The sequence below is a fragment of the Acomys minous genome (genome assembly GCF_964271855.1).
Source record: "Acomys minous genome assembly, chromosome: 12".
In the NCBI taxonomy this organism is placed as follows: Eukaryota; Metazoa; Chordata; class Mammalia; order Rodentia; family Muridae; genus Acomys; species Acomys minous.
The window spans coordinates 70,272,924-70,300,154 of record NC_140493.1 but is presented as its reverse complement, the minus strand read 5'-3'; the positions used below and the strand labels follow the sequence as shown (position 1 = coordinate 70,300,154).

Here is a 27,231-nt window from a genome sequence, read left to right as displayed (position 1 = left end):
GCACCACTGGTGTATATGGAAAAAAAGATTTTATGTGTATGTGGGGGTATGTGCACATAAGCATTGGCGTCTATGGAGAGTGGGATTACATCCTTTGAAGCTGGAGTTAAGAGTTGTGAGCCACTTGATGTGGGTGCTGAAATTTGAACTCGGGTCCTCTGAAGAACAGTGTACATTTTAAACCCTTCAACCATCTCTCCAGCTCAGCAGAGTTCACTGTGCTGAAACTTGTCTTAATGTCCAGTGAGGTCACTCACCCAACAAATCCAGTTACTGCTAGAGCAGGTCACCGCAGATGTCCCACAGCAGTCACTCTGCACCACAGATGGTGGAGAAATTTTGCTTATTCATTCTAACATTCAGGTGACAGCTTTGGTGAGTGACTCTTTGACCAGCCAAGTTCCTGCCTAGTCATGCGATTTGAGCCCCATTGTCTGCACATTTTAGTAGCCCCCTTTTCTACCCAGCCTTTTGTGAGTTATAAACACGAACAGAAACAAATACATGTGTGTATGTATGCATGCGTATGTATTTGTTCCTCATTCTAGAGGGTTCTTCAGTGTGAAGAACTGGACTCTGTACTATTCTGTTCCTTGTCAGTTCTCCTGTGGCCCCTCCTCCGCCCCAGCACCCTCCTCCTTTGTTGCATTTGAAACACACATTTTTGTCTTCAAAATAAAAATTTATTCAATCTGTAACAAGAACATTTAATCTGCACATCTGCGCACAAGTTCACATTTAAAAACAGCGGAGCACATCAGTAATAATAAAAACAACTATGATACAAGTGGGACATCCCAACCACCAGGATTAAGGGAGGAGATGAGACCACTCTTTATATTCTGCTTTAAATGCCTCAAAAAGGTCCCAGAGATTCCAGGGAGCACCTGCTTTTAATAAAATGAGAGCATAGAAGTTGGGGGTAGCCTGGGCAAAGGTAACAGTCAGTGCTAGTCTTTTGGACTTATTTGGGTTTCAAACAAGTCTTACAAAACCAAGTTTTTTTAAAAAAGGATGGGGGTAGGGGTGGGGGAAGGCACCTTTAGCTATGCCAAGCAAATCACAATAGAATAAAACGCAAAATCAAACAATTCCCAGTGGGCTTACTGACTAGGAGACATCAGGTCAGTTCCTCAGCTTTCCATTTGGGGTACCGGCTCTCTACAGGCAGGATGCTGCCACCAGCATTGCTGTCTACCTGGGGGTGGGGGTGGGGGTGTCTTCAAGCTGATAAGGGATGATTCCAGTTTAGAAATCCCGTCCTAGATCTCTGGGGCACTGAGATGAGGCTGGTTCTCTTCATAGCAGAAGCCAGGCCTAGTCACCTCCGCTGGAGGTGTACAGCTGGAGCAGTACGGAAGCACCTTGCAATCCCACGGCATCAGGAGGGCCCCGAGCCCTGGGGAGGAGCGTGCAGTGTCCTGCTGGTGGCAGGCCTTTTCCAACATGGGTGCAGACGAGCCCAGTGCATGCTTAATCGTTTAGTTTGGAAGGCATAACGCAGTCCATGATACTTTTAAGTTGGGTCGGTGCTCAAACAACGAAAACGTCACCTTGTCTACCATTAGAAAGCCAAAATGAAACAACCATACGAGCCATTCACCATCACGACCATCACTATGGAGACACACCAGCACAGAGGACCGACTGACTGCTGGATGCGAGTGCAGGACACAGATGAAGATCAGCTCCACATGACCCACTTATCCACAAGGGCTGACAATATGGCATGTTCTCTGGGAAGGACGCACAGGACAGCCGCGGCTTCGGTGCCTCAGGCCACCACGATGATGCATATTTTAATACTCACAAAGTAAACAAAGTATGCACAAAGAGTTGTTTGAAAGAGCCAAAAAGAAACGGCCTTTCTTTAAAATGCCCTTAAAACCTTTTGCATAATGCTTTTTTAGAAAATAAAGAAACCCAGCTCCCACAGAACATCTTTACCAAATGAAAACCTCGGGTGCAGACTCCTGTGAGCCACTGGGTCAGAGGCCTCAAGGAAGCATCAGGGCTCGGCAGCAGGAGGCCCTGGAGCCTGGGCTGTGTCCCCAGGCTGTCCCTGGAGCTCTTGGTAGTTCCCAAAATGAGAAAGGAAGAAACAGCAGCAGAGACAAAGTACACAGCAGGAAGACACTAAAGACCCTCAAGAGGTGGGGATACAGGAACAAATGTGTTAACAACATCAAGAGGCACCCCAAATGGGATGTGAATGCTCCCTACTGTGCTGCGCTGACACCACGCTGTCTCCAAAACCCAACAGAGGGCTGGAGTGCTCCCCTGCTCATCAGACTGCAGTGCCAATCCTGCTCCCGGGGCCGTCATCCCAGGCACTGTTCAAGTGCTCACCTGTGTGCTTATATACTTTCCCAGACCCACTGACGACTCTAGTGGTCTTAAAAGCAGTAAAGAGACACAGAGAGGCATTGAACAAAAGGCTAAGCACTAGTCAACAGGTCAAGGTTTTTCCTGCTTAGCTGATCGTCAGAGTCAGGTCTGGGCTTTCCACACACAGGAAAGGCAAAGAGACAACCTGAAACTATCAAACTCTGAAGTAAAAAACAAAACAAAAAAACAAAACAAAAAAACTTCAACAGCTTATTCTGCACCTGCCTCGGCCACGAGCACGGCTCTGGACCCCCAAGCATGGGGGTGTGGGAGGGCTGGCAAGACCCTTTGGCACAGCTGAATGACGGACCCCGTGTGGAAGGTCCCTAAGCAGGTGAGCTAAATGACGCAGAAGATGCTTTCTTCCACTCTTTAAAACAAGTGCCCCGCCTGCCTGCCCCGAGCATCCGCGGGCTTCTCTGTCTCCGCTGTGAGAAATGCAACGGGGAGCATGCTATATGGGGAGATGCAAGAACAGTGCCCACTGTTGATAATGCGTGGCACGTGGATGTCACTTCTTCTGAGATTGGTGGTGGGTCTCACTCTGTAGCCTAAATTGGCCTTCAACTCATAGTAATCCTCCTGCCTCAGCCCCTCAAGTGCTAAGATTACAGATGGGAGCCACCACACCCAGATTTTATTATTATTTGGTGATGCACTCTCTCAACCTCCATGCAAATGCTCTTCACTCTATCAAAATGTCTCATGCTCCCGTCACACTGGTGGGTAGGGCTCTTCAGCAGGTGAGCCCTGGAATGTGTCATCCTACCCCCAAACCACCCTCACACTGGTACACGCCACCTAATGAGACAATGCATAAATGCCCAGGACTCACAAAGAAACTAAGACAGCAAGTTCTCCACTGTGCACTCTCAGCAGGTGGCTTCTTACTGCCTCCGGCAGGAGTGTCACAGCCAACCACGGCTTTTATATGGCACCTGGAGCAGTTCACTTTCCTGTTTCCCTCCCAACTCTGCCTCTGATGATAGCCGATGTGTCTGTCTTTTTCCCTTAGGGCTATGATGACTTAAGAACCAAGTCTCCAGCTCCTACCCAGACTGTTCTCAGCAATGTGCACAGCAACACGAGCAAGCGGGAAGCAAGTTCGTAGACTTTCTTAGTTTTGTGAGCCATGGTGGGTTACTGGGTTATTTCATTTCAGGCAAATGCTTTCTGTGAGATTCTCGGAGGCTTACGTGCCGCAGGTACTCCAGTGTTCTTGCCACCACCACAACAAAGCCACGGCACCTAAGCATGCCCTTGGCTGCGCTGCCCCAGCCCCTCAGCCTCTGCTAGGAGCTTCTACTCTGGGCAGTGCAGAGTCATTGCCTAGCTGGGCGTCAGTTCCTGGCAAACGATGACCTGGGACCTCAGCCTCACATAAAAACCAGCGCTCAGTGTGAGCTATTGCGCGCCTGCAGGGGCTTCTGAAGGGGAAGTGCATACTTTGGCAGGAACTGGCAATTACACGTTCTCATTTAAAACAATCAAAGATTCCTACCAAGAACTGCCAGGTTATTTCTGGCACCTATTTTCCAGTTGCAACTCTACTCCTTAAACAAGAATAAATCAAAAAAGACCCCACAATATTAACCATACAACGTTTAAAATGTGACATTATGTACATAAATACTGTATAAGAACTGTAGAGAAAAGACAAACGTTCCAGAAAAATGAAGGGAAAAAAAAAGTATGTCAAGTGTTAACAGGGATAACATAGAAAACTTTGCATTCGACAGGTTGTATGTATGTAACGTAACATTTAAATTTAGTCTGTGAAATTAATAAGAGGGCAGGATGGGGAAAACAGCAAGAGAAGAGATGAGTTGGGAAACTATGACCATTAAACTCAGAAGGCCCACAGAATATTCAAGTAAGGCAGGGTTAAAACCCCACGTGAATTCACTTTACAAGAACACACGACTTTGCTGTTTTTCAAGCCTACCTCCAGGTCTGCAGCGGGGAGGCTGTGCCGCCAGTCATCTGGAGGGAGGGGCCGGGACTCCCCTGCGCGGCTACCACTAACTCCCAAGTCATTCAGTGGCTGCTTCTCCATCTTTGACTTCACCCGCATCTTAATGCATTTCTCTACAGATGACCCTGAACTTTGCTTAGGGTTCCCTTTGATTTTCAGATTGTTTTCTTGGGGAAAATTATTTGCTTCGTAGGTTTCTCTCACTAGCCAATTACCACTCCCCTTTTTGTAATGACAGCTGTGTTCAGAAGAAATGGAGTCTCAACTGCCTCTTAAACCAAAGCAGAGCCTGCAGCCTCACAAGCGGCAAAGGAGGGATGCAGAGGGAGCTGCAGGCCGTGACTTCCCTCGCCCTTCAGCGCATGCGTCTCCTCGGGACTGGGTGAGCTCTCTAGTTCCCAGCTTCACTGCCACCTACCCATCTGTTTCTCTCCCTCAACCAAGCAGGTGTGTCTTCTCTCCAAGGGCAAAATGAGAATGAGACAGGTGGCAGTTGATTGAAAAACAGCAACTTGCCTTTGATAAAGGTGCTCTTTGAAAAAAATTTTTTTGAGGTTTGAATTTTTAAAAAATAAAAAAATGATAAAATGATCTTGCCATCCAAATCTGTATACACACACACACACACACACACACACACACACACACACACACACACACACGGAAAAACCCAAACCCTGCATGAGCCAGGAACAGTAAAATGACCAAAATATTATAAAATTAACCAATAAAGTGCATGTTCCTTACATATTACACCGCCCCTTTAACAAACATTTTTCTTAGAAAATCATGTGTATAGGCTCAGGATCACATGGTATTATAGAAGGGGTTGGTTGTCCGTTTTTTCTCATTTGCTCTCTTTAGTCTCCTAAGTGGGTGAGTTCTGCCATGTTGCTGACGGGGTGCCACGGCCAGCCCTGGAGCTGGGCCTGCATACTGCAGTCCCTCTGTCTGTAGCAGAGGAAGGCCTCCTTCAGAACTAGTCAATTCCTGTCTTGCCTTCGGGAGCAAACACTGCTGACTGTAACCAAACTCTTTGGCATACTGCACAAGGGGCCTCTCCACTGGTTTGCTCTGCACAATACACTCTGTTGTTTTGAGTTGCTCTACAAAATACTTGGTGGGCTGTGGGTTCTGGTGGGCACCTGGGCTTTCTGAGTGTTCCTGGGCCATCAAGGCATGCATGCCGGAGTCGGTTCTGATGAAGGGCGGAAGCAATTTGAGATGAGGGGACTGCGAGGAGACAAGCTCCCTCTCTGGTAAGTAGTCTTTACAAAGGTCCAGGTAACCCAACTTGGCAAGAGAAGCCGAGCGCCTCATTTGTGGAGTTTTGGAGAGCCCTGCCTGGAGGCTCGCTGGAGACTCGCTCTCTTTAACCACACCAGGGCTGTGGCTGAGCTCTCGTACGCGCTCACTACTAGAGCTATGTGTGACTGGACAGGCTTCGGGTGATGGGTCCAGTTTTTGCTTTAACATGCCAGTGTTGTCACCAAGTTTGTTACTTAAACTTAGGTCTTCATTACGTAGCTGAGAGGGGGTGTGTGCCACCCCACCGGCACTGGAAAGCAAGCTCCCCTGCCTGTCCTCCCAGCTAACAGGCTCTGTAGAAGGCTCGCTGTCTGTGGTGCTGCTCTGCTCTGTGCAGCCTTCCAGCTGAACCACAGGCCGAGGATGCAAGTAATCCAAGTTGATAGATGCTACATGGGTACTGCAACTGACAAAAGATGCTGCTGTCTCCAAGGGTGTACACGGGCTGTTCCCTTTGTCTTCAGGCCTACTTAGCATGGGGTTTGGGTCAGAGGGAGAGTGGGGCAGAGGTAGCATTTGGGGATGCAGAGAAACCTGGCTAGGGTCCAGAGTCCTGTTGAGATTTTCATCCAGAGCACAAAACATAGTGATAGACGTCTCCATCTTCACCCTCCTCAGTCCTTGTTTCTCACCCTCTGTGTTGGGTGCTGCTTCACCTCCTGGCTCAGTGTCATCAGGTGATGTGACTGTGTGTGTGTACTCAATGACTTCTATTCTCTTGGGGAGGGGAGGAGTCATGGCCTGTGTCTCGCATCCCTGGTTTGGAATCACAGTCCTCTGCCTCTTCAGGTCTCCATCCCGTGCCTTAGCTCTAGCATCTGACCCTAAGCAGCTCTGAGGAGCTGGCATGGGAGGATCCTCCAGCAGCTCAGGGGCTGGAGCAGTGGCGTCATGGTCACAGTGGGACAGTGGTCCAGCATCAGACCCACTGCATTTCCCTTTGCCCCTGCTCATCTCTGCTTCTTTGAGGGGAGACGAGTGGTCTGGGGTGCTTTCATCACTTTTCCATTTTGGCATTAGGTCTGCTACAGAGGAATCATTCTTAGAGTTTTTGCGGTTGGCGAGTGTGGGACCTGCAGGGGCAGCGCCATGGTGCTCCTGCTCCTGCCGCAAGCGCTCTTCAAACTCCAGGGTGGCTCGCCTCACAGAGCCAGGGCACCACTGGGCACCGGGGTGCACCCCTGGGCCCCAGTCATGCTCTCCCTCAACGGGATCCTCTTCTTCCACGTCTACTGTGGCTGAGTGTGTGGTCAGGCAGCCCTCTGGGTTGCACTTCCCGGAGTCTTTGGCTGTTTCGGGCTGGGCAGCATAGAAACTCTCCTCCTGCTCCAAGTGCCCAGGCTTGCTCTCCGGGGCTTGTGCCCGCTCCAGGGGCAGCTCATGGGCGGTGCTCTTCTTTGGTGTCTGGCATGGGTTAGAGAGGATGTCTCCTTTTAACTGAGCCTGCCCAACTCCTTGCCTAATGGACTCAATTTCAGTGACAATTTCTTTGACTGAAATTGCATTTTCTGAGTGGGACTGCATGATGATGTCTGGGCTGACAAGTTCTGAGACTGCCTAAGAAGAGAAGACAGTGAGATGATTATGGGAAAATGGCCTCACTCAAGGACTAGGATTTCATTAGTAACTCTGACCCCAAAGAGCCTGGAGCACGAGAGCACACGTTATGGTGCCAAGTGCACAGGCTCACTGTGCTGTCAAACCACGGGAGCAGAACACAGTTCATCATCGAGGCCAGAGGGAGAGAATTCATTGTGAGGAATGTCACTGTTTATTAAATTTTTCTGTTTTGTTTTGTTTTTTGAGACAGGGTTTTTCTCTGTGTATCCTTGGCTGGCCTGGACTCGCATTGTAGACCAGGCTGGCCTCACAGATATAGGCCTGCCTCCAGTCCCCTAGGGCTGGATTACAGGTGTGCATCACCGTGTCAGACTTTGTTTACTAAATTTTGTTGTTTATTCAAGCAAGATTTAAATCCAGGACTTTGTTTTAAAATGTGCAAATAGAGCCAGGCATGGTGGGTGCACCCCTTTAATCCCAGCACTCGGGAGGCAGAGGAAGGGGGACTGATATGAGTTTAAGGACAGCTGGGTTCACAAAGTGAGTCCAGGACAGCCAAGGCTACACAGAAAAACCCCATCTTGAAAACAAAACAAAACAAAACAAAACAACAACAAAAATGTGCAAATGGCTATGGGGGCTTTTATAATCCGTATTTTCATAGTACTGCTAGCCTCAAGGACTTAGACCATAATGAGGCAAAAGAAACCTTTCCTGGCTAGCGTATTACCTTCTGATATGAAAGTAACTTGTTTAGGAGGTGACAACAGTTTTTTTCAAATGCTTGCTGGCCACCTTCAATAGGCAAGATGGCTGTGGTTGTCATGTGATGTATGAGGATTTATTGCTATTTTCTCTCTCAGTGGCTTTCACCACATCACTGACATCACTGCTCTTCCTGGCTGAGAGAATGTGCTTTGTATCTGACCTCATAATCTCCCAACTTCCTTCTTTAAGATTTTTAAAGTCTTTTTTTAAAGATTTACTTATTTATTATGTATATAGTGTTCTGCCTGCATGTACACCTGCATACCAGAAGAGAGCATCAGATCACATCATAGATGGTTGTGAGCCACCATGTGGTTGCTGTGAATTGAACTCAGGACCTCTGGAAGAGCAGACAGTGCTCTTATCCACTGAACCATCTCTCCAGCCCTATTTTTATGTCTTATGTATAGTGTGTGAATGTTTTGCCTGCATGTATGTATGCATGTACGTATGTGTACCATATGCATGCCTAGTGCCCACAAAGGTCAGAGGGGATCAGGCCCTCTGGAACTAGAATCAGGAATCGGGGTGAGCTCCCACACAGGTGCTGGCAATCAAACCCAGGCCTTCTGCAAAAGCAGGCGCTCTAAACTGCTCCCTATCCCTTTCTTTCTTCTTCTTCTTCCCTCCTTTTTTCATTTTTTTCTTTTGTTTTGGGGTTTTTGTTTGTTTGTTTGTTTGTTTTGAGACAGGGCTTTTCTGTGTAGCTTTGGCTGATCTGGACTCATTTTGTAGACCAGGCTGGCTTCGAACTCACAGAGATACGCCTGCCTCTGCCTCCCAAGTGCTGGTGGATCTCTGTGAGTTCAAGACCAGTCTGGTCTATAAAGTGAGTCTAGATAAGCCAAGGCTACACAGAGAAACCCTGTCTTGAACCCCACTCCCCCTCCAAAAAAAGTATACCACCACACCTAGCAACAATCCATAAATTTCATGTGGCTCCTCCTGGAAAAGGTATACTTACTCGGCTTAGTCAGCCATTTCCCTCAGCAACCTTAGAGCCCCACCTCTCAGCTATCTTACTCCTCCACAGGGTAACAATTCCTGTGGATTTAGAACAAGACTCCTCCAACCCAAATCCCTTCCTCCCTCCACAAATCAAGTCTCACTGAAAAAAAAAAATTAACTTCAAAATCTAGAAATGGCCCTTTTAAAAAGTCAGAACATTGGGACTGGAAAGATGGCTCAGTGGTTAAGAGCACTGTCTGCTGCTCCAAAGGACCCAGGTTCAATTCCCAGCACCTACATGGTAGCTCACAACTGTCTGTAACTCCGGTTCCAGGTGATCTGACACCCTCACACCAATGCACATAAAATAAAATTAAATAAATTATATTTTTAAAAAGTCAGAGCATTAGCCAGGCACAGTGGCACATGCAGAGGCAGGTGGATCTCTGTGAGTTTGAGGCCAGCCCTGGCCTATAAAGTGATAGTCAGTGCTGCACAGAGAAAGTCTCTCTTGAAAAACCAAAAAAAGTCAGATCATTATGACTATCAGTCTGTTTTGTTAAGATTGTATATATGTAAGACTTCAAAATACAGTATTTTCTCAGTAATTATACTGGTCTTTTTCCTATAAAAGACTCTCGGTTGGTATAAATTAACAAGGTCAGTCTTGCCGTTGGAGGAAGCTGCCAGGACACCAAGCGGAGGTGATCTTGGCAGAACTGGTGAGCCTGGTATGTGCACGGGCCACAGAAGGCGTACTCATATGACCAAGGACTCAGTAGGAAGGCTATTTCTGTCACTGCTACTGCCCTGACTGGTCCATACAGACAGCTCAAACATTCTGACTTCCCGCAGAAACACAACAAAGACAACAGAAGTAGAGGCAAGAGTTGTCTTGGAGTATTTAAGACGAAATAACAGAGGAAGGTAGAATAGAGCAGGTAGAAGTTACAAGGTCTCAGGTATCTAGCCAGGGCTGGTGATAAAGCTCAGCTGTAGTCCCTAGCATTGTAAAATAAATACATCACAAAAGTTTAACCAGGTCCATTAAGATCATTAGATCAGTTCCTGGGCATGGTGGCGCATGCCTGTAATCCTAGCGCTCCGGAGGCAGAGGCAGGTGGATCTCTGTGAGTTTGAGGCCAGCCTGGTCTACAAACTGAGTCCAGGACAGCCAAGGCTACACAGAGAAACCCTGTCTCAAAGAAGCCAAAAACCAAAACCAAACCAAACCAACCAAACAAAAAAGATAATTTGCTATATTAGAGTAAACCTGAGACTTTTGTCTCAAAACAAACAGACAAAACCAAACCAAAACAAGCACTTTTTTTTTTGACCATCTAAGGTATCTCCCCCTGCTTCTGTGATGGCTCTTAAGAAACTGTACAGTGCCAGGCGTGGTAGTGTGCGCCTTTAATCCCAGCATTGGTGGGCAGAGGCAGGTGGATCTCTGAGTTCGAGGCCAGCCTTGAACTGCAGAGTCAACTGCATTAAAGCCAAGGCTACACAGAGAAACCTGTCTCGAAAAACAAAACAAAAACAAATAAACAAAAATATGTCACTTTGTTTGCTCCCAGACTACCTCTTAATTCTTGAGCCCCACAAGACTGAAGGGAAACTCACCCAATGTTATTATTATTTTTTTTCCCTTTTGGTTTTTTGAGACAGGGTTTCTCTGTGTAGCCTTGGCTGTCCTGGACTTGCTTTGTAGACCAGCCTTTGTAGGCTAGCCTTGAACTCACAGCGATCTGCCTGCCTCTGCCTCCCGAGTGCTGGGATTACAGGCGTGCGCCACCACACCTGGCTCTCACCTAATGTTATTCCCTGCATCACTGAACCCAGCATGGGCACCTGCTGCTATCCCAGCAGCTATTTAACACTCGTCTTGCCTGTGAACTTTCTGAGATAAAACATTTTCCGAAAATCCCTGTCCTCTCAGAATTACGTCTCACTCAGGTAGCACTGTGACACCGCCTCGCTGCTGAGCTAGGGTCTGAGCCAGAGGTCCACAGGCCTCCCTCTGCTCGTCAGGACACTGGTTTTCACTAGTCCTTTCTTCTGTCATCTCCTTTCAGAAATGCTTCCTCCAGCGGGGGATAGCGAGATGGCGCAGAGGCTAAGGGCACTTGATGCGTTTGCAGATGGCCTGGGCTTGAGTCCCAGCACCCACACAGTGGCTCTCAAGCACCCGTAACTCCAGTTCTAGGGATCTGGAGGCCTCTCTTGATGTCTGTGGACACCAGGCACACATGTGGTGCACATTTATACATGCAAGCATTTCTGTTGTTGTTGTTGCTTTTCTGTGTAGCCTTGGCTGTCCTAGACTTGCTTTGTAGACCAGGCTGGCCTCGAACTCACAGCGATCCAACTGTCTCTGCCTCACTGAGTTCTGGAATTACAGGCATGTGCCACCGTGACCAGCTCAGGCAAAATATTTATATACATAAATCTAAAATGACACCAAAGCCTGGAAATCCTTTAAAAAAGCACCCTGAAGCTGGGCGTGGTGGCGCCCGCCTTTAATCTCAGTACTCGGGAGGCAGAGGCAGGCGGATCGCTGTGAGTTCGAGGCCAGCCTGGTCTACAAAGCGAGTCCAGGACAGCCAAGGCTACACAGAGAGACCCTGTCTCGAAAAACAAAAACAACAACAACAACAACAAAAAAGCACCCTGTTTTAAAGGAAGATCTCAGCCAGATCATGTCACTGTTTACTAGTGAAATCTCTGCTAATATCAAAGTGAGTAAAGGGGCTGAAGAGACGGCTCAGTGGTTAAGAGCACGTGCGGAGAGGAAGGGAGCTCAGTGCCCAGCACCTATGATGGGTAGCTCATGGCCCCTGTAACTCAAGATCCAGGGGGAATCTCATCACTCTGACCTCTTTGGGCACCATCACTCGTGAATCGCCAACTCACATATACATAATTAAAAAAGAAGTTAGGCCAGGCATGGTGGTGCACGCCTTTAATTCTAGCACTCAGGAGGCAGAGGCAGGTGGATCTCTGTGAGTTCGAGGCCAGCCTGGTCTACAGAGTGAGTCTAGGATAGCCAAGGCTACACAGAGAAACCCTTGCTCAGAAAAAAAAAAACCAAAACCAAAACCAAAACCAAAAAACCAAACCCCAAAGCCCAAACAGAACAAAAAAGCCCACCACCACCACAACAAAAAAGAAGTCAGGGCCAGGGGTAAAGCTCAGCGGCACAGTGCTGGCTTAGCTGGCTTAGCGTGGGTGAGCTACACCCGCTCCCCGCCTCCCCAGCCCCGGGGACCTTCACACAGCAAGGCTTCATCGGTTTTTGCTGACAATTTCATTGCATAGAAAACCGTAAAGCAGTTGTACCTTGGACTGGTCCTCACCCACTGAGGAGTCCTCAGACGCATGGGGAGTGTCGCTCAAGGAGCTGCTTCCCTGGTCATCAGCTGCCATTTCTGAAGGAGCCACTTCCATCGCTGACAGGCGACAAGCCTCACTCCTTCCTCCACCTAGCTCTTCTGTCCTTGAGTGGGAAAAAGATCGAGACCGGGTTTCTTGAGAAAGTTCGACAAATTTCTCGAGGGCACTAAAAAAATCAATACGATCTGAACTAAAATCGGAGATGGCAGCTTGGCAACTGGGTTGGGGGCTTGGTGACTCCAGATCGGGCGACATGGGGAGGTCTTTCAGGCGAGATGTCAGCTCTTCCATCGGCAGTAAGTGGACATGCATGTCGGTTTTCAGTGCGTCGGTCTCCAAATCTTCCACTGCTAAGTCTGGGAACGTGTTGGCCATTCCTGGGGCCTGTCCCGGCTGGGTTAAGGCTTGAGATGCATGGCAGTTGTCAAGGGGGAATTCCGACTCACTGAGACAGCACCCTGAGGAACATCCATTCATGTCGTTTAAGTTTAGTTCGTCTTCTATCTGTCCAGCATGAAGCTCCTGTGAGGAAAACTGCAAGCAGATGACCCTGTCTTTGGGGTGCAGCCCTTTCTGATTTGCATCCTGCGGAATCACGTGTTCCACAAAGACGGGAGGCATGGCTGCGAGGTTTTCCACAGTCTTCACCTCAGCGATCTGGTCTGCTGATGTGGTCATCTCTTTCTTGCTGAGCTCCAGGCCAGGTTTGCAGATGGGCTCGTGGTGGTCTGAGAGGTCGCTATCTGAGTGAGAGCGCCAGAGTTTGTTGTGCCGCTGTTTGCTGTGGGTGACACAAACACGAAACACCTTGCTTTAGTTTGTGTAAACAATCAATACCCTTCCAGGAAAACATATCCAGAGAAACCTTAATCTCTTGCAAAATCCTCGCTACTATTTGATGGACCAGGACAATAAACACCTCAAAAGATGCACAACTTAATAGGAGCAAGCTGGGATATGACTTTTTATGTAATCAGATTAACGGGAGCCGAGTTGGTTGTTAAAGTCGCTGCTGATGAGTTCTCTCATGGTGTTGGTAAGAGTGTGACCTGCAAGCCGGGCATGATGGTGCACACCTTTAATCCCAGCACTTGGGAGGCAGAGGCAGGTGGATCGCTATGAGTTCAATGCCAGCCTGGTCTACAAAGTGAGTCTAGGACAGCCAGGGCTACACAGAGAAGCCCTGTTTTGAAAACCCTCCCCCCCAAAAAACCCCCCAAAAACAAAAACCCAACACAACAAAACAAGAGAGCATGTTGGGCTTGGCTGTGAGAGCGTTTACAGAGGACTGGGCTCGGTGCCTAGCAGTCAGGCAGGAGATCTGACGTCCTCTTCTGGCCTCCAAAGGCACACAGCACCATGCATGCTTGTGGTGTCCAAACATACGCTCAGGCAAAACATCCTACATATGAAATAAGTAAATCTACTCCCCCAAGGCTCAGGGATCTATGTGAAAGAGGAGGCAGAAAGATGGTGGATGATTTGAAGGCAACAACACCTTCCAGATATACACATGAACTCAGAGACTGTGACCTGCACAGGCTCAAACCAGACAAACCGTGAGCACTAAGAAGGGGCAGTGGACACAAAGTCCCACCTCTAACCTAGAAGCTATCTGCAATTGATATTTGTGGGGAAAGGGAAAATGGGTTTCTCCACTAGGGTGATACTAGATATATCAACTGTACTCTAGGGCAGGCACCAACATAAAGCTGATGCTATGTTTTTAGGGTGCTTTTTTGTTTTGTTATTTGTCTTACTGGTTTTTGTTTGTTTGGTTTTTTTGAAAAGGAAAGAAAGGTAGGCAGATGGGGAACGATCTGGGAGTAGGGGAGAGGGTAGGAATACAATCAAAATATTTAGTATGCAAAATTTTAAAAACATAAAATCTTTTATTTTTCCAGACAGAGTTTCTCTGTGTAGCCTTGACTGTCCCGAACTTTGTAGATCAGGCTAGCCCTGAACTCACAGTGATTTGACTGCCTCTGACTCCTTGAGTGCTGAGATTACAGGCGTGTACCACCACACCTGGATAAAAATCTAAAATCTTAAAAAAAAAAAAAAAAAGGATCTCAATAAACAATTAAAAACAAAACAAAAACCAATTCTAACCAGAAACAAAATGACCCCCAATCTAAACAACATGTAAGTCATTCAAAGAGAAACACTCCTTTAGAGGCTTTGTTATTGTGGTGAAGAGCTTACACGGTAGCTCTAACTGCTGGTGCAGATGTGAGGGTACGGTGACCGTGTTCCTTCTTAGATTTGTTTTTATTTGTGAGGATGTCCACCGAGGCCAGAAGAGGAGGAATGAGATCTCTAGGAGCCTAGCAGCTACCCTAATATGGGTGCTGGGTACCAAACTCGGGTTGTTGAGCCTCCTTTCCAGCGTGTGTGTGTGTGTGTGTGTGTGTGTGTGTGTGTGTGTGTGTGTGTGTGTGTGTACAGGCTCTCTATGTGGTCCTTGGGACGCCCGGCTAAGGTGATCACTCTTAGAAATTGAAAATAAAGGTGGCCTAGTAAATCAGAGAGAATGTTCCATCACAGAATGAAAAGGATGAACATAAAGGGCAGGCTTTTCCCAAAAGATCTTAGAGTTGAGACAAGACTTGGAAAAATATGTGGGCCAAAGAAGGCTAGTCACCAACCCTGACGACCACGTCACAGTCATTCTCTTGTTATTTCATGAAGCGGAGTCTGAGGTGGGGCCGAGACTCACTTCCAACTACATGCCTACAGGAAGCACAGTTCCTAATGCGCCTGCCAAAATTTCTCAGCTGCCTGTACGGTTGGTCAGGATCACCTGCCTCAGGGATTAGATGTTAAGGATGGTGCATGACAGTCCCCAAGATTTATAAGCAGACAAAGTGTTACCTAACTTGTGGGTGGAAAGGGAAACAGCCTCAGACAACTTGCCCTGGGCTTGGGGCCACCCATGGGTTCTGCTGAGTCATGTACCTACACTCATGTGATCCTGTCTCTTCTCAACTCTACACCTGCTGCTCTCAGCTCCCTCTGCCGTCTGCCGCTGGGGTGGGGTGGGGTGCTCTGACTCAGGCCTTCACAATGGGGTGCTTTGCTTCATAGGGAACAGGCCAAATCTGTTTATGAAGATAAATTATAACCAGCTAACCAGGTGTACAGTAGATTTTCCCCTCGTCAAGTTGCACGACCTCCAGCCACCCCTAGGAGGAGACAACATATCACAAATCTCAAATAAGTGCGAGGCATTTGGGAGGGGCCTGCATGGACGAAATTGGATATTACTACCAACCAAGGCCGATTTGCTTCCTATGAAAGTTTATTTCTTAAATTTAGGCCTTTGTTTCCAGGCCTAGATACGACTGTGTTTTCTATTTTCTATACTGTCGCTTATCATGGGGCTGTTCAATCAGGCCTTCTCACACACCACACTAGGGTAATTCCTGTGATGCGTGTGACTGAGGAGACAGCTCAGAGGGTAGCTGTTCAAAGTAGCAGCTGATTTTATTAGCCAATAAACAGATGAGACATTTCCATCACCTTGAGAAACCCCTTAAGTATAGTTTTAAAAAAATGCTTGCAAATTACTTAACTGTTAGGGGTGGGGGATGGCTCAGTGGTTAAGAACACTTGTTCTTGCCGAGGACCCAGGTTCAATTCCCAGCACCCACATGGTGGGTCACAATCGTTCATAACTCCAGTTCCAGGGAATCAAAATGCCCTCCCCTCACCTCCATGGGTACCAAGCACGCATGTAGTGCACATACACACATGGAGGCAAAAACACTCATACATAAAATGAATACATCTACTACATTAAAAAATTGTCACTCAGGAGGGACTATGCGGTGGACGCTGTGCAAATGAGTGTAAATGGAGAATGTTTCTGAGGAGGTGGCTGCCAGCCCAGCCTGCTGCTCAGCAGGCACTTTCTTCTGCTCTGGGGACTGACTGCACTGAGGCGTGGGAATGCATCTGACACCTACGTATACAGCAGAGTGGTAGGCAGCTCTCTGGCACAGAGCAGTTATTACTATCACCGTGAAAGCACAACTTCACGTGCTCCCTGCTGACTGCGTTCTGCACCTTGGCAATGGGGCTGCCTCCCTCCCGGATTCTGTGGAAGATCAAACTCATAGAGATGTGCCCACCTCTGCGAGATTAAAGGCACGCTTACCACACCCAATCCTAAAAGCATTATTTTGGCTTATGTGTTTTCAAGCTCCACCACTGTATGCAAATGTATTTTCACAAAGTGAAAACAAATGTGTCACAATTAATTTATCCATATGGTTAACAAATAGTCTAGGCTACCATAAACAACACTGCCAGGGACATTCTTGTAGCTGTTTCTGTAATAGGAGTAGAGTTCATGGGTCAAAGGGCATGTGTGCATCAGAGGGTTTACTGGTAACACTAGACTGTTTCTCAGGGAGGCTCCGTCTGGAAGCAGTGTATTCTAACACTGACACTGATAGGGCTGGAAGGACAACATTAGCTCATGCCTATTATTTTAAACTGTTAACTTCTAATCCAGCTGACCCCCGACTCCCATCCTAGGCAGGCAAGTAAATAAACAAGTTGCCAAAAGGAACTTCAGAGTTGGCCTGTGGCCTAGATGATGCAACCATGCCTCAGATGTCTCCTCCCTTGAGTGGCCTCTGACCTGAATTTGGATTCATGTAAACAGACACACAAATGACTGGGCCACTCTAGGTAACAGTTTGGTTTTTTTACTTATTAGAAGAGCAGGAAAGAGATGCAGTTGGTAAGATGTGTAAGACACTCCACTCTGTCGCCTCTGCTTTCTTGTCACACATTAGGTAAAAGCATCACCTCTTAGAAACACATACAGAGAGCACTGCTAGAAGTGTCACACCAGGATTACTCTCTAGGGTACCAGGAAAGCACTGGACGTTTCTGGGAGCTGTGTATGGTCCTGGATATTTTTGATTATTTAACTGGAAAGCTATTAAAAACCATCATTTTAAGCCACAACTAGGCTTGGCTGTCATGGGACCAGAAATATATGTGCTTTCAGCTCAGCCTCTCGGCTGCTGACCTACAGCTGTGTCTAGCTAGACTGTTCTTCACCAGAAACCCAGGAAAAAAGAAACGCCTGCCGCTTCTTCCCTCATGACCAGGTTCTTTTAAGAATCAAACGGACATGCCTGAGGACATAAGGCACAAGTTCTCTCTAGCTGTCACTTAATTCTTCCTCCTTGCCCCCTTTACACCGGAACGTGATACCACAGACACATGGTCCAGCTCGCAAATGGTCTGCTTGAAACTTGAAGCTGTCTGACAGAACACAAATCTGGCGGATCCTTGCATGATCAGAACACAGAAGAGTTTAAGGAGGAGCTTTGGCTCTCGGTCTGCCTGCTACCACCCCACAGCTATAGAAACTGAAAAAAAACTACAGTATAAGAAATAGCAAGAGTTTAATGATACCATCATTTCTAGGTCTCCAAGTGGAAGAGTAAACCAGCTGCTTCTGAGCTACCAATGCTGTTTTGAAGGCTGTAAGAAGTCCTTTGACTTCAGGGGGCTGGCACGCGGCTGGCGCCCTCCTGTCCTCATTACCACTCTCACCAACTCAGATGTTACTTCAGAAGCGCCTTACTAACAGGTCACTGCACCAAGCTGTCTCCAACAGGGAGCTGCCAGCTCCAGCTAAGCACCCAGTGCTGCTCTGGGTGACTGCAGTTAGAGCATGCTGGGATGACCACAAGTCTTTGAGAGCCACCATGTGTTTCCCAGGATAGGAAATACAAGATCCGGAAATAAAATACTACTAAGAAATAACCAAACTTCGGTGGTTGTCTACCTAGCTGGCTTTTGGGGAGGGTTCTTCTTCCTCTGTAGAACACCACACACAGGTGACGCCAGTCAAGTGGAAGGACAGTGAGGGAGGATTTGGTTCTAGAACACACCCTATGGGAAGTCCTGGCAGCCAAAAGGAACCTCAGTGAAATCCCTAGCCTGGACATCATATCCCATCCCAGTCTCTGGGGAGTTAGTGTGCTTGTGATGGTGGGAGGCAGGCTGATGCCAGTGCTGTCAATAACGTGTAACCATGGAGAAGAGATGACGAGAAGCAACTTTTAATACACAGGGGTATTAAAATAAGGAAAAGAAGGAATGACTTAAGCACTGGGGAGATAAGGCAAGAGGCTAGGTGCTCAAGGCCAGCCTTGGCTACATAGTAAGTTCAAGGCTAGCCTGGGGTATGTGATAGCCTGTCTTAAAAAAAATAGTGTTATTTTGTGAAAAAAAAACTTATAGTGAACTTTTTTTTTTTGAGACAGAGTTTCTCTGTATAGCAGAGCCTTGGCTGTCTTGGACTCCCTTTGTAGACCAGGCTGGCCTTGAACACATGAGCTACCATGCCTGGCTCAGAGTGAGCATTCTACCTGTCTACCCATCTACCCATCTGCCTGCCTACCTACCTAATCACCCACTATGTATGTATGTATGTATGTATGTATGTATGTATGTATGAGGGTCTCTTTAGCCCTGGCTGTCCTGGCGCTTGATATGTATACGAGGCTGGCTTTGAACCTACAGAGACCTGTCTGCCTCCAAGTGCTGGAGTTAAAGGCTTGTACCGCCTCTCTGTTTCATCTTGATGTTTTAATTTTACAGATGGGGGTCAGGTAGGGACTAGAAACACCAAGTGACTTCTTCTGAAGGCTGCAGCAATTGGGTGACCAGGGACACTAGCCAGATCCAATGATGCAGACTCTGTGTTTTTCTCTCTGGAGCTCACCCTCCCTTTATGAGTCAAGCCCAGGAAGTCAGGATGGAACAGAGGAGGAAAGGAAGAGGAAAGAGGAAGTGTGATTTTCTAGTTCATGTTGCCATTCATTCTTTTTTTTTTTTTCCTGAAATTCCTTTAACATCTAAGAAAAACCACATATGGGGGGGGCAGTGGGGGCGGGGAACCAATCCCACAGCTTGCAGTAGCCTGGGATTCCAGAATAAATACTGGAGTTGGCAGGATGTGTGGCGTCCTTCCTCTCAGTAGGTCACATGAGGACATTGCCTCATATCCGCTGTGTGTGCTGTGCGTGTCTGGGAACATGTAGTATTCATGTTCTCCTCAAGTGCTTAGGCACCTTTTCCTTGTGCCAAAAAGAACTTGTGTGTCCTATCTTCTGATTTAATCTAAAAGTGTCATGGAAAAGACCTAGAACTTCTTTGAAACAGAGGAGGAGTGAGCATTCCCCAGCTTCTAAGACCGAGGCTTAGATGAAACCATTCCAAATGCTGAGCAAATGGGAGGGGTTTTTAGTGGAAACCGTATGCTGTGTTGTGGTCACACTTTCACAATTCTTTGGGGCTAGAGGGTGGCCCCTCGGCCTGGATAGGCTGGAAGGCTATTTAACATTTTGTTCTGTGGAAACAGCCCAGATTTGAGAGTCAAGATCAAGTCATGAGACTCCTGGAGTCAAACCCTGGCACCAGCTGCAACTGCTCTTAGACAGCTGTGTCATTACCCTAAAAACACAATCCAGAACTGCTCACTGGGAAAACAAACCCAATCTATCAAGTCAGAGGACTTCAGCGTGTGACAGCTCAGGAAAATGGCCCTCCAGTCGTTTACTATCTGATGCACGAGTAGACAAGGTGCTTTTTAACCTTTAAAGGTAACAGAATTAGCATTTTGATAATCAACTACTGAGTTATGATTGGAAACAGCTGCTTCTGATTGACACAGGAAGTGACTGAACACAGTACTAGGTAGAAGGGCAGGCTGGAAAATAATTTTTGTGGAAAAGTATCTATCAAAATGTATGATAAAACAAAACCTAGAGAAACAGGCAAGGCAATCTTGACTATTATTTGTAGACATTGAACCTAAGATGTTTTTTCCCCTTTGTAATTTTTTTTTCAGTTTCATACAAATCAAAGAGTTTTAATTATTTTTATTTATTTACTTTTTTTTTTTTAAGAGCAAGCTAATCTGTTTCTGGGTATAATCATAAAATGCGTTGGACAAAGGTACCAGCTAAAACTAAATACTTGGAGAAAAGAAAAGCTCTGTTATTAGTTGGGGTATTTTTTCCCCTCCAAAAATTCTAGGGAACATCAGCAGTACCTTAGGAACAACGGGTATCTCTTTGGATGAGGCAGCTGTAGCCAGCTTTATAAGAATGTTGACAGGTTGTTGCACTCTAGTGGAAAACTGAAATGTAGTTCTAATTTTTCTTTTAGTTTTATCTACCAAACAACCTGAAAGGTTATATGTCTAATCTCCATGCTAATCTTATATTTATATTATGAAAAAAATTGATAGAGAAACAAATCCAAGTTAAAAAAAAAAATCACATCCAAATCAGACTAGGTGCAGAAAATGATTCTTGGTTTGCCTTAAGGACGCGTAGAGGAATGATTCGGGGAAGAGCACGCGAGCCCCACCTTGCCAGCAGGATCCCTTGGTACTCCTCCAGCTGCCTCATGAAGCTGGGGTTGGGCTTGGTCACTGTTCGCCTCTCCTTCACGTAGTCATAGGCTCGGTCCAGGTTCCAGCCGTACTCCTTCATTGCGTAGGCGATCACAGTAGAGGCCGAGCGGCTCACCCCCATTTTGCAGTGCACAAGGCATTTAGATCCATGTTTCCTAGTGGGGAGGTTGAGGTAAAGAAGACAGGACAACAACAGACAGTACAGTGTGAGAGCTGGACTGGAGGTTCCTGTATTGCCCCGCCATTTTTTAAAATTTATTTTTTGCTATACAATATGCTCTCATCTTTAACTGTACTTTTAAACAATTATTATTTGCTTATTTATTTATTTTTAACATAAGGTTTGTCTCTGGCTGTCCTCAAACTCAGAGATTCACCTGCCTCTGCTTCCCAAATGCTGGGATTAAAGGTGGGGCACCATTACTCTTTTTTTCAATTTTAGTATTAAGCCTCTTAATTCACTCACTAAAGATTTACCAAGAATGTACCACATACAGGATAATGTACAAGGTGTCGGCACAAACTTAAGTAACGCACAGCTCTTATCCTAAAGGACAAGATTTAGTTAGAGAAAACAGACAACTAAAATTCAGTGTGGTGGTGTCCTGACCGTCACAGCGCGGAGAGGGGAATTTTACATCTTGAGCTAGAGCTCAGTCCCCGTGTGGCAGGGGCCAGTTCCCTCACAGCTTCAGGCTTGTCTTCTGGCTGGCATGCTCCTGAGCTACAGTGTGGTAATGACTCATCTGACCTATTCTAATAGAGAAGCTTCTGGTTACAGGGCGGGCTCTGTGTGCGGAGGAAAGCGTAAATGAAGGGGATGTTTCTTCTCTGGTTGGACACAACTCTAGAGATCACTTTTCCCAGGCTCCCACAGTCCCGGGGAACTGGAGGAAAGCGTGTGACATATCAGATGTCATTCTCAGTGATAAAGGTGGGATGAAGGAGAGCGGCCTGCTTTTGTTTGTTTGCTTGATTTTTGTTTTTGTTTTTGCGTGCTGCTGGGAGCAATCAGATGCTGGATTGGCAAAAGCAAACAAGTAAGCTTCCTGGAGGCAGGCCACTCGTTGTTTTGCACAGCTGACGAATGGGTGTACCCCTGGGTTAGGCAGAGCCCCAGGGATCTTGCCTCACGACTGCTTGTTGTTGCTGTGCTGCCTTTCCATGCATGTCTCATGTGTCTGGCATGGCAGACTCTTGCTGTCTATTGCTTCACGCTGTTGGGCAGATTTCCTGCAGAATCTTATGAAGATGGTTTTATAATTCCTGACGATGATTCTGAACTGATTCAAGTAACTTCTACCCTCCTGCAAATTAGCTAAAGCACTGTGAGGACTTGATTTACACCAAGAAGGAAAACAAGATGGAAACAAATTAATAATTTAGGGTTAGTCCAAGGATAAGGCCTAGGTATACACCATGATAAGAAAGACCATATGAATATAAAGAATAAATGGTTATTTATAAAAGACAAGACAGACACCTGTTTCTTAGAAAAACATTGACATAAAACAACTCTTGCAAGCCGGGCGTGGTGGCACACGCCTGTAATCCCAGCACTCGGGAGGCAGAGGCAGGCGGGTCGCTGTGAGTTCGAGGCCAGCCTGGTCTACAAAGTGACTCCAGGACAACCAAGGCTACACAGAGAGACCTTGTCTCAACAAAACAAAACAAACAAACAAACAAACAAAAACCCCCCAAAACCAACCAACCAACCAACCAACAAACAACTTTTGCTTTGAACACATAATGCACATTTGAAATAAGAAAAAGATAAAACTTCTGCTTTGAACTCATAATGAGCACATAGACAAAACCACTGTACTTATAATGAACAAAGTATCTAGTTAGATACAGTTCTAATGAAAGAACTTACCATCAGTAGTCCCACTGAAACTACCTTTTACGTAATGATTGTATCTATTTTGAATGAAGTAATTTTTTACATATATAGAGACCCTTTGTATTAGATGATATAAAAACCCAAGACAGAATTAAGCAGTTGTTGAAGCCATCTGTTTCATCCAAAAGTGTGTCTGTGTGTGTGTGTGTGTGTGTGTGTGTGTGTGTGTGTGTGTGTGTGTGTAGCCTGTTAGAATTTGTTTGAAGTCCCATGCTTTATCCATGTGCCCATCTGTCTGATTGTCTATATATGTTTTTATGAATGATTTGTGGGAGCTACCTATGGTTATGTAAATATATGGTTTTTTTCTTTCTTTCTTCTCACCACAATTAGTGGCCCCAAATAGCAAGGCTACCAGCCTGAACGTTTAAGAGTTAAAGTACAGTAGCCAGAGCCATCAGCCTGACAGTTAAAGAGTTAAGAAAGTTCAGAGTTTCTCACTGCAACCAGCTGCCCCAAATAGCTGGAAAGCTTGAGAGTTAAAGTACACAGAGAGATACCAAAGAGCCACCAGCTCCTTTTGGCCCATCCCTGATGCTGCTGTCCTACCTCAGCCATCCCTGTACCCCATGAATGCAAAAGCTCATTTTTTACAGCGTGCTTTGAACTTAACTCAGGGCTACACACATACTTAACCACTGAGCTGTGCCCTAGTCCCTGTGGTTTTTACTACAAGGGAAGGAAACAAAAACAATGCTACCACAAAGCAAACAAAACACCTCAGGTAAAGGCTAATTGTCTTGGATATAAACATTATTCAGTTATGTTGTAATTTTAACACTGCAGTGTTATAGCACAAAGTTACCCTTCAAGGATCAGTTAAATGCACGAATACACCTCTGCATCTGCTGGTCACACCCTCCAGCTGCTGAAGAAGGCGTATTCAAACACTTACAGAGTACAGAACTGTTACTCTTACAGCTGCTTCTCATGGGTTCTAGAATCCTTTCAAGTAACTGTTGCAATAATTAAAACATGCATGTGTGTGTATAAGGGGGCATGCTATTCATGTGCTCACCGACTACACTGATGGCTGACGTGCCTTCTTCTGGAGGTGTATAATTTTGCTTTCCTGGAGACATGAGCTACGTGAGTGAGTGAAGAATTATCAGTGCAAAGGAGCCTGAGGTACCCAAGCCAGTGAGCAGAGAAGCTACAAGAATGCAAGTATGGAATGGAATAATTTCTCTTAATTTTAAAAACTGTACTTATTTATTTGACATGTGGGTGGGTGGGCATCGGAGTGTGGTGGTCCACCTGCGGAGGGCATAGGATGACTCGGAGGAGTCATTTCTCTCAACTTTTACCATGTGGTTCTGGATTAGACTTAGGTCATCAGGCAATAAGTACTGAGCCATCTCTCTGGTCCTTCCTGTAAAACTAGAGCGCTCTTATCAGACTACAGATAGAAAGCCGATGCAGTGATTCAGACAAAACTTTGACATGTGTTCTACATTCCAAATGAGCTCTTAACAACTCTGACATATCAAATTTTAGGCCTTTGCCTATAGGTATGGAATGTGTTTAAATTTGGACAAACCTAAGTAAAATAGTTTGCCCCTCTCCCTCCTTTGTTTCTGAGGCAGAGTTTCTGGGTAGCCATGACTGTCCTGGAACTCACTCTGTAGACCAGGATGGCCTTGAATTCAGAGATCTGCCTGCCTCTGCCTCCTGAGTGCTGGACTAAAGGCCTGATGTGCCTGTTTGGCATTTTTCATTTGGGATTTCTAAGTGGTGGGGGTTGGTTTGGTGCCTCCAAAATATAAATTTAACATTTAAGGGCTCAACTTCTAAGTTATTTAAGAAGGATCTAAGTTTTCACCTAATCCACACTTCAATTTCACCCTTCAGTCCCCATTGTCTCAATTAAGCCTGGCGTGTCATGTTAGGAGTCGGGCCTCGTAGAGAGAGCTATCACAGACTCTCACCTGAACTTGGGCAGCTTATGAACTGACTGCCTCTATTTGCAACCTCGATGCTTGTAATGGTTATTTTGGTTGACAACTGGATTATACCTGGAATTATCTAAAACCCCCAAACCAACTGGGCACATCTGTGAGGGATTTTGCTTAATTCAGTGATTTAAAAGCCAGGCATGTTGGCGCACACCTATAATCCCAGCACTCAGGGAGGCAGAGGCAGGTGGATCTCTGTGAGTCCTGGGACAAATTGAGTCTAGGACAGCCAAGACACAGAGAGACTCTGTCTGGAAACAACAACAACAACAACAACAACATCACTCTTAATCATCTTTGAGGTGGGAAGACCTTCCGTTGGCAGCACATGTGAGGGGCATGGAAGAAGGAAGGCTCCCCCTTCGCCTCTCGCCCTCACTGTCCAGTCCATTCCTTGGCTGACATTAGCGCCTAGCCCTTCAGGATCCCAGTGTGTACTGAAGACCAGCTGGGGCTCCCAGCCTCAGGGCCTGACCGACTGCTGTGTTCTTGTACGTTCTGTTGGTAGGCAGCCGCTGTAAGTCATTCTAATAAATCCCTATGTACATCCCCCCACCCCCAATAAGTTCTGTTCCTCTAAAGAACCCCGATTAATGCAGACTTTGGTGTCAAAAGTGCTGCCAGAGCAGCAGAAGCATGAGGCCGGGTCTTTGAAGCATCTGGAACAGGCTCCCAACCGGCCAGAACAGCGCAGCTCCAACCCTCTGTTGCTCCCGGGAGTTCATAGGGCACTGGAAGCCCAAGGTGTGAACTATTTTACAAGATGAAGGAAACAAATGCATTTGGTGATCCTGATCCACCAATTGTGAGAGGCAACAGGACTTGGTGCCTATCCTGTCTCTCAAGATTGTTAAGGGAGTGTAGACAAATTTCGCAATGAAGTTAAAACAGAGGTGTTTCTCATCTACGAAAGACAGTTTGACTGTTGTTCATTCTGAAAAGAGACATAGCCAAGTAGCTCACTTGTGATTCTCCCCAGTAAACGATGAATAAGACCGGGAAAGGAAGTCCTCAGAGCTTTTATTTTATTTTCCCCTCAGAGCTTTAAGAGTCAATTAATTTGATGATGACCTCAATGAAAGGCCAGAGAACACTCTCACTGTGTAGAGTGTCCGGAACAGAGCCAATGACTAGGAAGACTTTTGAAGCTTGTCAGGCCTCTCCCTGTACTCAGAGAGGCCGGGTATTTCACCTGCTCACAGTGGTCTTTACCACACAACTTACAAATATTCCCAGTGGCAGTTTGAGGATTTAATCCAGAGCCAGGCCTGGTGGACAGTGCACACCTTTAATCTCAGCACTCTGGAGGCAGGAGCAGGCAGATCTCTGTGAGTTCCAGGCCAGCCTGGTCTATGCAGCATTCCAGGCTATTTAGGACTACAGAACGAGAGACTTCTTCTCAAAAAAAAAAAAAACCAAAAAACTTTTTCCTCCATTTTTTCTTTTTTCCTTTTTTGAGATAGGGTTTGTCTGTGTAGCCCTGGCTGTCCTGGAACTTGCTCTATAGACAGGCTGGCCTAGAACCAAGAGGTCCACGTGCTGTTGCTGCCTGAATGATGCGATCAAAGGTGTGCACGCCACCACCAGGCCATGTATGAGGTCATCTTATTCTAAGGGACTTCATTTGCTTAAAGGGAAAATGTTAGGTCATGAATCTTCTGTCTAGGACTATAACATTTCAGGACCTTTTCTTTGCATGCCTTTCTCTAAGTTCTATTGGTAAACTGTCTCAGTCTCCGCTGCTGCGCTTATACTACGAAGGGGTCAGAACGTGTGGGGACAGTACTCACTTTGCTTTAGAGATGAATTTGTAAGTGTCGTTCCAGTAAGCCAGGAGATCCGTGGCCTCTTCATCATATACTCGAATGTTATGGTACTCAAAGACTCCAGGGAAGAAGTTGTCTATCTCTCGAGTGACATTCAAGATATACCGCACCCTGTGAAGAACCCAAGGGAGGGCACATCCTGTTACTCAGGCGGAAACTGGTTTCCAGATCCTGTCTACCAACTTCAGCACCTAAAGTCCGTCTCCAGCTTATGTACGGTTGCACAATCTCATCTTTGACAGCCTTTGGGAAACAGTCTTGGTATCTATATACAAAAATCAACCTGAGACCTACAACCTAGAAATTTCTGCTGCTAAAATTACCAACAATAAAATTATATTTGGAAGTTGTTTGTTAAAATCAGGCTATTGATATACTCCAAGAAAAAAGAGAAAAGGAAGATTTTCTTATTTTTCTGAACGCCAGATTGTTAGGCAAGAAAGCGGCGAGGGCCCATGCAGCGCTGACCCAGGCACCCCCTCAACCTACCTGGCTGCATTCCTGCTAGCTAAGAGTTCTCACTCACTGAGATGCTGGCAGAAATGGATTTCTCTATTAAAAACTTTCCCACGACCTCTCTCCCTGCACCACCTTAATCAATGCTTGGGTTTAATTTAACAAAAGCTCTTTTCCCTTCAATGTTGAATAGACTTTAAGCATCACTAGAGTTTACTGTAGCAACACTGTTTCCTTTAAATAACCAAATGTAGGGCTCTACAAACTCAGTTTCTGAAGGGGTGGGGGAACACTATAGG

General features: G+C 46.3%; 1 protein-coding gene across 3 annotated transcripts in view; it reads right to left on the bottom strand.

The window, feature by feature from the left end:
- Window positions 1–661: 661 nt before the first annotated feature.
- The window catches only part of SSH2 (slingshot protein phosphatase 2), a 258,888-nt gene continuing 232,318 nt past the window's right edge, over window positions 662–27,231 (bottom strand). For all 3 annotated transcript variants that reach the window (XM_084802744.1, XM_084802746.1, XM_084802745.1), the window contains 4 exons: window positions 26,441–26,587; window positions 20,747–20,947; window positions 12,287–13,121; window positions 662–7,228 (listed from right to left, as the gene is read on the bottom strand). In XM_084802744.1, coding sequence (XP_084658870.1) covers window positions 5,171–7,228; window positions 12,287–13,121; window positions 20,747–20,947; window positions 26,441–26,587 — 3,241 coding nt within the window. In that variant the 3' untranslated portion in view covers window positions 662–5,170. The remainder of the gene's footprint in view (window positions 7,229–12,286; window positions 13,122–20,746; window positions 20,948–26,440; window positions 26,588–27,231) is intronic.